The sequence below is a fragment of the Schistocerca americana genome, chromosome X (genome assembly GCF_021461395.2).
Source record: "Schistocerca americana isolate TAMUIC-IGC-003095 chromosome X, iqSchAmer2.1, whole genome shotgun sequence".
In the NCBI taxonomy this organism is placed as follows: Eukaryota; Metazoa; Arthropoda; class Insecta; order Orthoptera; family Acrididae; genus Schistocerca; species Schistocerca americana.
Genome location: NC_060130.1, coordinates 651648411 through 651662822, shown reverse-complemented (window position 1 = coordinate 651662822; position 14412 = coordinate 651648411). Strand labels below are relative to the sequence as shown.

The following is a 14412-nucleotide window of genomic DNA, read 5'->3' as shown; positions in this document are numbered from 1 at the left end:
CAGATGTAGAAGTGAGTTCACATGTTTCCCAGGGACGTGTGTTGGGACCCTTGCTGTTCATGTTGTATATTAAGGACCTTGCAGAAAATATTAATAGAAATCTTAGCATTTTTGCAGATGGTGCAGTGATCTATAATGACAGACTGTCTAGGAAAAGCTGCACAGAAATTCAGTCAGAAATTGACAAGATTTCAAAGTGGTGGAAAGATTGGTGAGTCACGGTTGCAATTTGGTGACATACAAATATTTTGTTGTAACAATTTGTAGGGACATGAAGTGGAATGATCATACACTCTGTCATAGGTAAAGCAGGTGGCAGACTGCAGTTTGTTGGTAGATTACTTGGGAGATGCATTCAGTCTACAAAGGAGGCTGCATACACAACACTTGTGTGACCCATCCTAGAATAGTGTTTGAATATGTGGAGTCTGTACCAGAGAGAACTAATGGGGGATATTTAAAGAATACAAAGAAGGGCAGCACAAGTCATCACAGGTTTATTTGATGCATGGGAGAGTGTCACGAAGATGAAGTGAACTGGCAAATGCTTTGAAGATATACACATACTATCCTGTGAAAGCCTACTTAGAAAGTTTCTATAACCAGCTTTTAAGTGATGAATCAAGGAATATACACTCCTGGAAATTGAAATAAGAACACCGTGAATTCATTGTCCCAGGAAAGGGAAACTTTATTGACACATTCCTGGGGTCAGATACATCACATGATCACACTGACAGAACCACAGGCACATAGACACAGGCAACAGAGCATGCACAATGTCGGCACTAGTACAGTGTATATCCACCTTTCGCAGCAATGCAGGCTGCTATTCTCCCATGGAGACAATCGTAGAGATGCTGGATGTAGTCCTGTGGAACGGCTTGCCATGCCATTTCCACCTGGCGCCTCAGTTGGACCAGCGTTCGTGCTGGACGTGCAGACCGCGTGAGACGACGCTTCATCCAGTCCCAAACATGCTCAATGGGGGACAGATCCGGAGATCTTGCTGGCCAGGGTAGTTGACTTACACCTTCTAGAGCACGTTGGGTGGCACGGGATACATGCGGACGTGCATTGTCCTGTTGGAACAGCAAGTTCCCTTGCCGGTCTAGGAATGGTAGAACGATGGGTTCGATGACGGTTTGGATGTACCGTGCACTATTCAGTGTCCCCTCGACGATCACCAGTGGTGTACGGCCAGTGTAGGAGATCGGTCCCCACACCATGATGCCGGGTGTTGGCCCTGTGTGCCTCGGTCGTATGCAGTCCTGATTGTGGCGCTCACCTGCACGGCGCCAAACACGCATACGACCATCATTGGCACCAAGGCAGAAGCGACTCTCATCGCTGAAGACGACACGTCTCCATTCGTCCCTCCATTCACGCCTGTCGCGACACCACTGGAGGCGGGCTGCACGATGTTGGGGCGTGAGCGGAAGACGGCCTAATGGTGTGCGGGACCGTAGCCCAGCTTCATGGAGACAGTTGCGAATGGTCCTCGCCGATACCCCAGGAGCAACAGTGTCCCTAATTTGCTGGGAAGTGGCGGTGCGGTCCCCTACGGCACTGCGTAGGATCCTATGGTCTTGGCGCGCATCCGTGCGTCGCTGCGGTCCGGTCCCAGGTCGACGGGCACGTGCACCTTCCGCCGACCACTGGCGACAACATCGATGTACTGTGGAGACCTCACGCCCCACGTGTCGAGCAATTCGGCGGTACGTCCACCCGGCCTCCCGCATGCCCACTATACGCCCTCGCTCAAAGTCCGTCCACTGCACATACGGTTCACGTCCACGCTGTCGCGGCATGCTACCAGTGTTAAAGACTGCGATGGAGCTCCGTATGCCATGGCAAACTGGCTGACACTGACGGCGGCGGTGCACAAATGCTGTGCAGCTAGCGCCATTCGACAGCCAACACCGCGGTTCCTGGTGTGTCCACTGTGCCGTGCGTGTGATCATTGCTTGTACAGCCCTCTCGCAGTGTCCGGAGCAAGTATGGTGGGTCTGACACACCGGTGTCAATGTGTTCTTTTTTCCATTTCCAGGAGTGTATTACAACCTCCTACAACTCCCTCCCATAGGGACGACTCCGGAGACAAGCTTATACTAATTACAGCATGCACAGAGGCATTTGAACGATGGTATAAACTCTAATAACTGGTACAATCAGATGTATCCTCTTCAATGCACATCACAGTGGTTTGACATTTATAGATGTAGGTGTGTACCAAGACAGCAGGCATGTAACTGCAAACAAACAAAAATTTAACTTTACTTTTTTGTGTATTTGTTCTCTGCCAATGCTGATATTGGTTTTTGTTCAAAGTTCATTTCTGGTGTTCAGTCTTTTTGACAACTGCAGAAGCTTATTTTTGAGGATTACTGTAATGATATGGTGTGCAACCATATGGGATGCTCAGAAATGACAACTTGGGTTGTGTGGAAGTTCATACAAGAGCAATATGGCTACACACGATCATCAGCGCAATGCCTCAGGGAAAACGTTTAGATTAGCAAATATTTTGACACAGTTTGTACATTACATCCACTATTACAGTGAATGGTGGGCACAATTACATATGCCTGGTGTTGGAGAAGTTAATTCAATTTTGAACAGCTTACAACTTTTTGCGTGGGTAGGTGACAACAGCAAATCAAGAAATTGACATTAATTCATCATTTTACACTCAAAGCAGGTACTGTGTTCTCTGTAAAAACATATTGTATTGGAAAGATAAGTGAGAAAACAGATCTCCTTTGAAAGAATCTAGTATTGATTGATTAAGATGTAGCCTGATGGATCATTTCTCAAGTAAAAATCAAGTCAAAGTCCCTGAATTAAATTATGCTGAATTTTGGCCTGTGTTGTGTTGTTGTAATTAGCGATGGATGTTGATTGATGTGATTACACAACCATTGGGCTCTTTCATGGTACAAAGCTGACAATTTGAGTAAAGACACTAAATTTCACTAACATATTGAAGTAGGAATAGTTTTTGAACTGTGAAATAATTTTTTAAAATTGCATTTTTAATTTTTTGATGAACGTATTTTCGCATATGCTGAGTGAGTCCATGCAGTGTGTTAAATAATGTCACTCCATGACAGAAACTTTGAGAATACTACATTTGAAGTGAAAAGTGAGTAGAAATATGTATAAGTCTTTTTCTTTGCAGGCTGTGCACTTGGATTTCCTGTCTTCAACGACAGTGAACACCTTAAAGAACACAACTGGTCGACCAGGCATTGACAATGATTTGGTAAATGTGGCCAAGGTACAGCAATTTCTCTTATTGACATTATTTGTATCATCTTACCTTTGCACAACATCACAGATGCACATAAATATCCTCATCAATAATTTTCTCCCATTATAACTCAGCAACATCTTTCATGTGAGTTTCGTTTTGATAGTTCATCGACTTTGATATTGTGGTTGTATTTTCCTCTCCTGACCTTCAACCTCTGTCCTTCATCTCAGTATTCAATTGTTAACCACTAAACATTTGAGTTATCTCGGTAATATATGTCTCTCGGACACAATTTAATTTTTTGTAAGTATGTGTAATCTCAGTGTGTTAACTGTATCTGAAACAAATTGCAGATACTTATTGAGGAAATACTAAGAAATTCTATGATATTTACGAGATGACAACTTACAACAGGTTCATCCAACATCTCATTATGAATGGTTCAGGAAAATCGTAAGTTGACTAGAAAGCATTGATGCATAAAATGAAGCAAATGCTGTGTAAATGAAGCACTGTTGTGGTCAGCATGTTCAGCCTGTGCAGGAATATCTAGAAAATGCTGAATAGTTTAAAATGGCAGATTTTGCAAAACCGCTGCCAATATTTAAAAAAAAGAGAAGTGCCTTTATTTTGGATAACCATACCTGTTACAAATGTTTCATAAATATTAAGTAAGCAAAAAATTGCCATATGCAATTGCTGACATTACTTTTTCTGTGCTTTATCAATAAAAGGAATGGAAAAAAGTGGGTTATACTGTGGCAGTGGAAAGTGGGATTCAGATATAGATATAAGTATCAGTTATATTATTTGTCTATAAGAAAATAACTTTCAGATTTTAAGTTGATTTGTTAGGACTGGGAGTTGGTTGACTATGCAAGGTGCTGGTAAAATACTGTAATTGTGATGAGCAGGTGAAGGACTGAGATCATAGGATGGTAATCATTATTTCAATTTTAGGTGAATTTCCTGAATCTGTATAAGTAATTTCTGATCTGGTATCGCTTAGAAGAACATAAATAATTCTTTCCACCACCTGTGTGCTACGCCTCTAATCGTGTCACCATGGATGGAACATTATCTTAGAGAAAAAAATGTCAACCTGACAACTGTTCCGTGAGAAAGAATGTAACAGTGTTATCAGCAGGTGTATGAACCTATCTGTCAGATCCCTTTGACCACTTATATGTGCTATTGTGTATCATATTAGCCTTCTGCTCAACAGAAGAATAATTTTGTTTCCATAGTTATTTTCAAGCTTTCCTCCAAATTGCAAGTTTTGAGGAGTTGTTTGTAGGTGTTGCTTTGGTCATTTTGTGTGGTAAATTGTAGTATGATTTACTGGAGATTATTATGGACTTAACTAAGAAATATTTACTTATAACAACTTCTAAATGCAGAGTGTTAATGCCTTCTGACAGCCTAGTCAGGTTAATTGTATTGCTTGAGTTGTTGAATGCACTCACAGTGTGCTGTATATTGAAAGATATACTCTTCTGTGGAGCAGATCCGTCTCCCACGAAATCCGAAGACTGTACAGACAAGTTATTTTTTAGTGTGGAAAGGGTTGACAACTGTAAATTGAATATGTAGCTGTTCATTTGTAAGAAAAATGCCCAAAACTGTGATAGTGCCTATCAGAGAGGTGCATATCAACATTGATAAAAGTGGCATAAGATGTGGAAAAATAGTATTTGAATTTTTTGGCAGAAAATTAGGTGAAATGTTTTAAGAAATTACGAGTAATTTATTCTTGAATGCCAAAGCAATGTCATCTGGGTAGTGGTGAGACCCTGGACTCTCATTTGCAAGGACAGCAGTTCAAATTCGCGTCTAGGCATCCAGATTTAGATTTTTTTTTTTTACGTTTTCCAGAATCTCGTGAGGCAGGTGCTGGGCTGGTTTCATTGAAAAGGATGTGGGCAATTTCCTTTGCAGTCTGGACCTTAGCCCTAATGACCTCATTGTTGGGATGTTAAAGCCTTATCTTTCTTCATTTTCTTGAATGTCATATATTGTTAATGTACCTGTGCTCCAAGTGAGGGACACTGGTCTCACTTTTAAATATACATTAAAGTTTTTTGGGCTCACTATGTATGACAAGGTTTCATAGTATCTTCACCTAGGTCTTCATGTCTACAGATGTAAAACCACATAATGTTCTACCAGGATTTTGTCTGGTTCCTGTTTGATTGTTAACCTATGTTAAATTTGTAGATAGTACACAACGTGAGAGTGTTTGCTTGCCTATAAGTGCTTTGTAAATCCAACACCCTGCTCCATCTCTCTACTGTGATGCTCCTTCTTAGTATTCAGATGTGATTGCTCGTAGCATATGAAGTATATCTCATGTTGCCTGTTCAAAAATCATAAGTATTCTTATCTCATGTTGCCTTTTAAAAACTGATAAGTATTCTATATGTTGCTTAAGGTGAAGATGGCTACATGATGTTAGCCGGTGCCTATAAACTTCCATACAATCTACATTTTTTAATATCATTTTAAGGAACAGGATGTAAATGTATTTAAAATTGAATAGTTGACTTCAATACAACTCATCTTAGATGCAAACCAACAGGACTTTACCAATGGTAACTAGCAGGATAGGAATCTGCTGACATTATATACACAGATATACATTGAGCAATACAATTTTGCGTAAAAATCTTATCATATTGATGCATTAAAATGGATAGCTGGCCTTAGCCGCTGACTCAACATATTTTTTATTTTTAATATGTGTCTACACAACAAATGAAATTATAAGGAACATCGCCAACACATGCAACACTATAGCTCACAATTGACGTGGAACTAATGAGAGTGAGTCTTTGCGCCATGTGATGATAATAGTTAAAAATTATAGATTATGCAACTATCAAGTTGGAAAGGATGTAAAATGTGTGGCAGTGTACATGATAAAAGAATGGCATTTTGTAACATACTGTGCTACACATGTTCATAACAGACTGTGGTGTAAGAGCAACACACATATTCAACATTATGAATCATAATGGAGGTCTAAACAATCTCGGGCAATTTTTATGTCTTAGTGATGGTACAAGGTAACATCAGATTATTCAATTCATTGAAATGATGATAAAAACTGCATTTGGCTCTGTGGCTGATGCTTGCCAATTGCATACATAAAAGTACAATACTTAGGTTTGTGGATTATGTTGTAATCTTATATATCCAGTGCACCATTGCTCAAAGCCACTTACAGAAATGTATTTGTTTGTAGCAGACTTTGGGCTATACTCTGTACATGGATGGTATTCCCACTCTTATGACGAAAACCTTAGATAATCAGACTTCATACAGTTTCTAGAGTGCATCAGGTGATTTACTCATAGTACTTGTCCACATGTAGGTTGTAGCATTGCCTGTTGAATTCAATAGAAGGTGGAAGCCATTGTACTTTAATTGCCTTCCTTAGACAAGGCATAATAATAATAATAATAATATGTATGTTTGTGTTGTACGAGAAGTGCATATATTGGGTTAAATATTTTCAGGGACTAGGTGTGATTGTGCCAATACCTTTGCTATTGGCAACTATCAATAAGGTGGTTGGCTCTTCAATTTTTGAGAAAACATCTATTTTATGTCTTAGATCTGAAGATGGCTAGATTGTTAGCCGGAACTAGTAATAAATCCAAATAAAAATTTCGTTTGTGATCTTGGCTTCATGGGTTTTCAATCCTTAATAAATAAAAAATTTACAAGAGATTGTATTTCTCATGGTTGACAATGTCACCAAACCTAACAATACATGAAATAGTTCAGTGTATGTCTTGTAATGCAAATATGGCATGGTCATGGTAACATGTTTGAATGTACTTTGTTTACTGGTACAGTAAATGGACCTGTATGTGGGTTGCACTTTTTTCATTTGAGGTATAGAACCTCATATTTGTGACTGTATGCATTATGCCATTTGATGGTAACATTTGATGGCATTACATGTTGCATTATCCACATTGCTTTTCATATCATGCCATGCTGAGAAATGGAAGCACATAATGTAATTTTGTGTGATGTTGCTTGATAATGCGCAAAGGGGCAAAAACAGTAAACTGCCATTAAGAGAAAGTGAATGTTTCTTATAAAAAAGCAGCTTAACACAAGAAAATACTTTGACGATTTAAAGTTACATTAATCCATTTCATCATTTCTCAAGGAATGGGACACTGAGAAATGATACAGAATTGTTAAAGATGTAATTATTATGACTTTGCAGGGTGGTTGTTGGCTAATTCTCCTTTTTTATTTGTAATACCTCAAGACACCTTTTTCTGATATTTGATTTTATTTTGAACTTGTTACTATGTTTGTATTTTAATAATCCACCATAACAAGTATAATTATTAATAGTAGTGTGGTTAGGAGTTAACAAGTTGGTGAATGTGATTTTTACCTAAAACCGTACAGATAAAGTAAATCAGAAAGGATTTAAGAGAGCCACAAAGCAGTAGCAAAAATACAGAGTTGTATTTTATCATTGTTTAAATCTGGGACATCTGTCCAAAAAATTGAGTAAGGGTATGTATGGTGTGCAAAAATGCTGTTTGTAATCATCATTATCATCTTACAAGATAACATCAGAAAGACATAGAAAGGCAAACAAGCACTAAGCTTTAAGACAAGTTGCAACTTCCAGTGGTTCCACTAGAAACACTAAAACACGTAAAATAGAAAAGAAATAGGGATTAGGGTGCACATTGCTTGTTCTCTGTTTCAGCTGAATGAAATGTTAAGGTGTTCAGCTGTGTACACTTGGGGTACTGGTGTAGGGTGATGTGACATCAGTAGTGACGATGACAGACTTTCATGGACGTTTAACAGAGAGATGTGGGATGCATACACCTTTCTGGCACTCCTGGTCTAAGTTTTCAGTATTTGGCTGAAATCAATTTAGGTGAATGCCTGAGTACTTTGACTTATTCAATGTAGTTTGTCTGAAAAGGGCACAGTCAATGTTCATGTCTCATCTTTTCCTACTATTCATCCATGTGATAAATCTCTAATGACCTCTTCATCATTCTTGTCAAAGGTAAACATATTGGGAATTATGACTTTAGTACAATTGTAATGTTTATAATTTAAACAGCAACCATACTTGAGTTATCTGGTGTTTAAATTGTAAACCTTATTGTTGTAAACTGGATCTTTCTTTTTACTTTCAAGTAGGGTTCGTGTACACAAAAGTGTGATCTTATTGTTCAAATCTTAATCAGTACTCGCTGGACGTTGTGGCCGAGCGGTTCTAGGCGCTTCAGTCCGGAACCGCGCTGCTGCTACGGTCGCAGGTTCGAATCCTGCCTCGGGCATGGATGTGTGTGATGTCCTTATGGTAGTTAGGTTTAAGTAGTTCTAAGTCTAGGGGCCTGATAACCTCAAATGTTAAGTCCCATAGTGCCCAGAGCCATTTGAGCCTTAATCAGTACTATAATTATTAGAATTGAGGGTACATCAGTATTGTACACGGAGACAAAGCCACACATGGGAAACAGGGATCAGCTGTTCGCAAGATCACCAGACATAGACGTATATATATTTCCCACAGATCTGCATCAAATGCTAAGACAACTTTGTAGGCAGAAGTAAAGAATGTCCTATTTTTACCAAGTAGAAGACATCAACTAGGCATAAAAAATGTATCATATGGTGAACTAAAGAAGGCATACTATGCAAAGCAATCACCAGATTTCCTGCATTTTTTTTCCTGGCCTTTCTAAAGCTTGTGGTGATTGTGGATATCTTTAGTAAAGACAAAGGCCAAGCCGGTAGTGTAGGAACAGCCCTCTGAAGTTAAAAGTAACTGCAAAATGCCTCCACAGTACTTGTACCAAATTCTGAAACTGTTGTTGGCAAAAATATCCAGCCAGGCAAATTGGAAGCAGTATATTTGCATATATACCTCAAAACCACCCTCTCGCAAAAGGAAGATGTATAGGTAAAGGCAACTAAGAAATGAGGAAAATATCATGCATGAAATAAGAAACAGACATTGACATTTGTGTGGCTTAAGAAGCGAATCCTTATAGACTGTAGGTAAGAACCTAAGATTGACATCACCAATATAATGCCTTTCATGTGGAAGAACTGAAGCTTCCTCCATGTGTAAGACCCTTGTCTTTATATCTGCAAAAAATACGTTTCCTGGATGCTGACAAAACTATGCCAAAGGGCTGTGATCTATACAAAAACAATGGTGTTGGAGGTGACTGACTGGGTGATAATGGGATTGGCAATGCCTGCTAATGACCATAACCTCCGTCCCCTCATCCCGCTTGCTATTGATGAAAGGCTTTCATACTATCTGCACCTAAAAGTTATAAATCGAGAGCCATAAATGCACTAAATGTTGTACCAGGATTTTGTCTGGTTCCAGTTTGATTATTAACTTGTGTTAAATTTATAGATGCTGTGCAGAGTGAGAGTATTTGCCTGCCTATATGTGCTTTTTAAATCCAACACCATGCACCATCTCACTGCTGTTACACCTCTTGCTGTGATTCAGCTGTGACTGCTCAAAGTGTGTCAAGCAAGTCCCACATTGTTGGTTCAAATGTCACAACCGTTCTATACATTGCTTGGGGCAAAGACCTCGAAATGGCATTAGCATCTGGCTATATAACTTACATAAAATCTACATTTTCTAATGACATTTTAAGGAACAGTATGTAAATGTATTTAAAATTAAATATACGTCATCAATACAACTCTTTTAGAGTTAAACCAATGGGACTTTACCAGTGGTAACTAGCGGGATAGGAATCTGCTGACGTTATGTAGACGTAGCTATGCAATTTTGTGTAAAAAGATTTATCATATTGATATGTTAAAGTGGATAGCTGGCCTTAGCTGCTGACTCAACATATTTTTAATATGCGTCTACACAACAAATGAAATTATAGGGAACAGCGCCAACATATACAACACTGTAGGCCACAATTGACGTTGAACTAATGAGAGAGCGTTTTGCGCAATTTGATGATAATAGTTAAAAACTATAGATTATACAACCATCAAGTTGGAAAGGATGTAAAACGTGAGACAGTGTACATGATAAAAGAATGGCATTTTGTAACATACTATGCTGCCCATCTTCATAACAGACCGTGGTTTAAAAGCAACACTCATAGACAACATTAAAATCATAACGGAGATTGAAACAGAGTCTGGCAATTTTTATGTCTTAATGACAGTATAAGGTAACAACAACAGATTATTCAATTAATTGAAATGATGATAAAAACTGCATTTAGCTCTGTGGCTGATGCTTGCCAATTGTATACATAAAAGTACAATACTTAGGTTTGTGGATTATATTGTAATCTTTTACATTCAGTGTACCGTTGCTCAAATCCACTTACAGAAATGTGTCTGTTTGTAACAAACTTTGCATCATACTCTACACATGGATGGTATTCCCACACTTATAATGAAAATCTTGGCTAATCAGACTTCATACAATTTCTAGAGTGCATCAGGAGATTTTTCTCATAGTAGTTGTCCACATGTAGGTGGTAGCATTGCCTGTTGAATTCGACAGAAGGTGTAAGCAATTGTACCTCAATTTTCTTCTTTAGACAAGGCATAATAATAACATTTATGTATCTCTGTAATTGTATGTGTAGTACATATATTGGATTGAATATTTTCAAGGACTAGGTGTGATTAGATTGTTTGCTGAAACTAGTAATCCACTCAAAAATTTCACGTGTGATCTTGACTCAATGGGTTTTCAATCCCTAACATAAATAAATATTTACAACCAGTCGCGTATCTTCTGATTGACAATGTCACCAAACTTGACATTACATGAAAATACAAATATGGTATGGTAATGTTAATCTGTTTGAATGTACTGTGGTTGCTGGTATGATAACTTTACCTGCATATGGTTGCACTTTTTTCATTTCAGACATTGAACCTCCTATTTCTTTTTGTACATATTATACCCTTTGGTGGTAAATCTGGATGTCGTTATATGTTGATCTGTCCACATTAGTTTTCATGTCATTGTGTGCTGAGGAATGGAAGCATATGATGTAATTTTGTGTGATGATGCTTGCTAATGCCCAAAAAGGCAACAAAGGTAAACTGCCATTAAAAGAAAGTGATTGTTTCAAATAAAAAATGCCTTAACATCAGAAAATTACTTTGAAGAAATTAAAGATACATTATTCCACTTCTTCGTTTCTCAAGAAATTGGACACTGAGAATTGGTTACTAATGTAATTTTTATGCCTCTTTAGGTTGGTTGGCTATTCTGTTTTTTGTTTGTGATATATTACACTCCATTTCCTGATCTTTAATTTTAATTTTGAACTTGGTACTATACTTTTATTTTAATAATCCACCATAGGAAGGATAATTTTTAAAAGTAGTGTGTTTAGGTGTTAACGCGTTGGTGAATGTGAATGAGGCTGGTAAGAGGAATTTTGAAATTCCCCCAGTCAGTCCACTTTACTTGTTCTCTATTTCAACTACTTGTATCAGCAGCATTGGGAGCTGTGCTTCCCAAAAGTAAATTTGGGGCAGGCAGTTTATATATATATCTACCTGATAGTTATCAGTTTTTTTTAACTAAATTTTCGTTTACACACACACACAGAGACTTACTTGATCGCTGTATTTTTTTAAAAATTTTTCCTTGTGAAGTGTTACAATTATGAATTAAATTGCAGGTGACAGGAGTGATAGAGAGTCTTGTCTTACTCTTGAACATATGGGGAGTCATTGGTCAATGAAATGTTCAGATGTAAGCCAGCTGTCTACACTCGAATTATTGGTGTAGTGGGATGTGGCATCAGTAGTGACTAGAACATAATGTCATGGAATTGGAACAGAGAGAAATGGGGTACGCACATCTTCCTGGAATTCGAGGGGTTTTCAGTGGTTGGCCTAAATCAGTTTCAGTAAAGGCGTGAGTAGTTTGACATATTCAATACAGTCCCTCTGAAAAGGGTATAGCCAGTTTTTGTCTCCCATCTTTGCCTCATATTCGACCATGTGACAAGTGGGTCAATCCATACCAAGTGGTCCAGGAAAAAAATAATTGGTTGCCTGACCATCTTAGAAAAATTTTATATTTGCTGAGTGAATTCACCAATGTTTAGTAGTTACAGAAATATTAAAAACAATTATTGTTTATTATTTTTAAATGGCAGCCGTATTTGTTCCAGGCCGCATGCTTTTTTTCGTATTTGCAAGCATCTACATTTTTTACAATTATTCAGTAGTGGATTGTCCTAAGCCTTTCAGATAAAATGCATTTAGTTCAACACACTCTGGGCTACAAATTAACATCATTACCACTTAGCTGAATGTATTATTTAATATATTTTTAATAGTTCGAAGTTATCAGCCACAAATTAAAAGAAACACCATTTTTGAACAGTAGTTTTCAAAAGAAAGATTAATTTCTCAGCTTTAATATTTTTTCTGCTATTACACTGTATAGTGTAGTTATTTTTTATAGAGTATCAATAGTGAGCAGCTTACACTTAAAAATACACTATTTAAAAAAATGGATTTTTTTTTTTTTAATTTTTCCATTTTGTGGCCTGCAATATCTTTATTGGGGGACCAGATAAAAATCTGAAAATTTCACAGTTAATAGACTTATATGATATCAAACTTCAGTATAAATTTAAACTTTGAGATTCAATTGGAAGTTATGGGGAAAAAAAAACCACGAGTCAAAAATACGTTTTTTAACATCTGTGATATCTAGACTTATGGAATAAAATATATCAGTTACAGTATATAATTTAATCGTGTATATGATTACCTACTTTTTTTTATTGAAAATAAGCCTACTAATTACATTATATTGTTGTCTTTTTGTTTGTTTTTAGTACATCACTCATTGAACATTTGAGAAATTTGTTCACTCAGTTTGGGTGTTAGATTATAAGTTCATCCAGTCACAGTTGCAAATTCCATGGGAAACAGCTTCCTTAGTGCATTTTTAAGTGGCATCCAAACTTGATCCTTCTCAATTTTTTTAAAAGGTGTCCTTGGTCCTGGAGGGTGATAAAATACAACATTGTACATCTTGGTTTTGACAGTCAATATTATCATCTTCACCAATCCACCACTGTTCATCGTAAACACAAGCCACTATGTCTTTATTTTGAAGAACCAGTTGTACAAGTTTTCCACACTGATGAAGTTCACTAGCAGGCGAAGTTGATGTGATCTTACACTTCAGTAAGTTGTGTGAATGGGTTACAAAACAATGAAAAGATCAAGTGCTTTTTTTCTTCTGACAAGTGTTGTACCTATCCTTCAAGACACCGTCATAAACTTCTTGCATTTCCTCACATTGTACAAAAACCATGGGTAATTCCTTTGATATGTTTTTTACAGATTTCAAACATTTCCTGAGGTGTAATGATATGATTGTCATCGATCCGCTGCAGACTTGCTTTTGTGACAGCTTGCTTTGTTGTACCCCCAACACCATCACAAGCATTCTTCTCATGGCATGAAGTGAAAAAGTGCCATTCTACATCGAACCCAAAATCTTTTTTATGAAAGGAGATCTAAATAATTTTTTGTTTGTTTTTATATTGACTTGCTGCCCCATCCAAAAAGTAAATCAGTTTTATTATGGAAGGGTGGTGCTGTTTAATGTAGTTTGTTAATATTAGTTGAAAAATGTGCGTGCATTGCTGTAGTCTTGTGTTCAAGGTAGTCACTTATGACACAAAAGCTGTGGCTCATTAGTTTATCTTCATCTTTATAATAGAATACAAATGGATGGACTATGGCCTGTTTGTTACCCAGTGGTGCCCTTGTACTTCATCTTGAACAACAAAGGTATAATTTTCTGAAAAGTCAGCAAGAACTAAGCATTCATCAGCTGCCAAGGTTTGCTATTTGTCTTTCAAAAATTTACTTTGAGTTTTTGCAGCAAAATGATGCATTTTCAGATTTTCAAGATTAGCCACCAAGACTTCAAAAAACTCTTCTTGTGATTTTATGACTGTCACTATTTCAGTTCTGTCTTGTGTCACCCATTGTTTGTATTTTATATTGGCAAGCATCAAATCGTCTTCTTCGGATTATTCAAACATGTCAAGTAAGGCTTGTTTGCCTGGACAATCTTCACATTTTTCCTTGATCAATCAATTGTA

The 14412-nt window shown here is 37.4% G+C and overlaps 1 protein-coding gene across 4 annotated transcripts in view; it reads left to right on the top strand.

The window, feature by feature from the left end:
• The window catches only part of LOC124554818 (ATP-dependent helicase brm-like), a 379799-nt gene that overhangs the window by 41473 nt on the left and 323914 nt on the right, over positions 1 to 14412 (top strand). For 2 of the 4 annotated variants that reach the window (XM_047128480.1, XM_047128478.1), the window contains exons 2-3: positions 3182 to 3280; positions 3610 to 3709. The exons of 1 other annotated variant lie outside the window; for it this stretch is intronic. In XM_047128480.1, the coding sequence (XP_046984436.1) occupies positions 3654 to 3709 (56 nt within the window). In that variant the 5' untranslated portion in view covers positions 3182 to 3280; positions 3610 to 3653. The remainder of the gene's footprint in view (positions 1 to 3181; positions 3281 to 3609; positions 3710 to 14412) is intronic. One more of the 4 variants, XM_047128479.1, reaches the window with a different exon arrangement.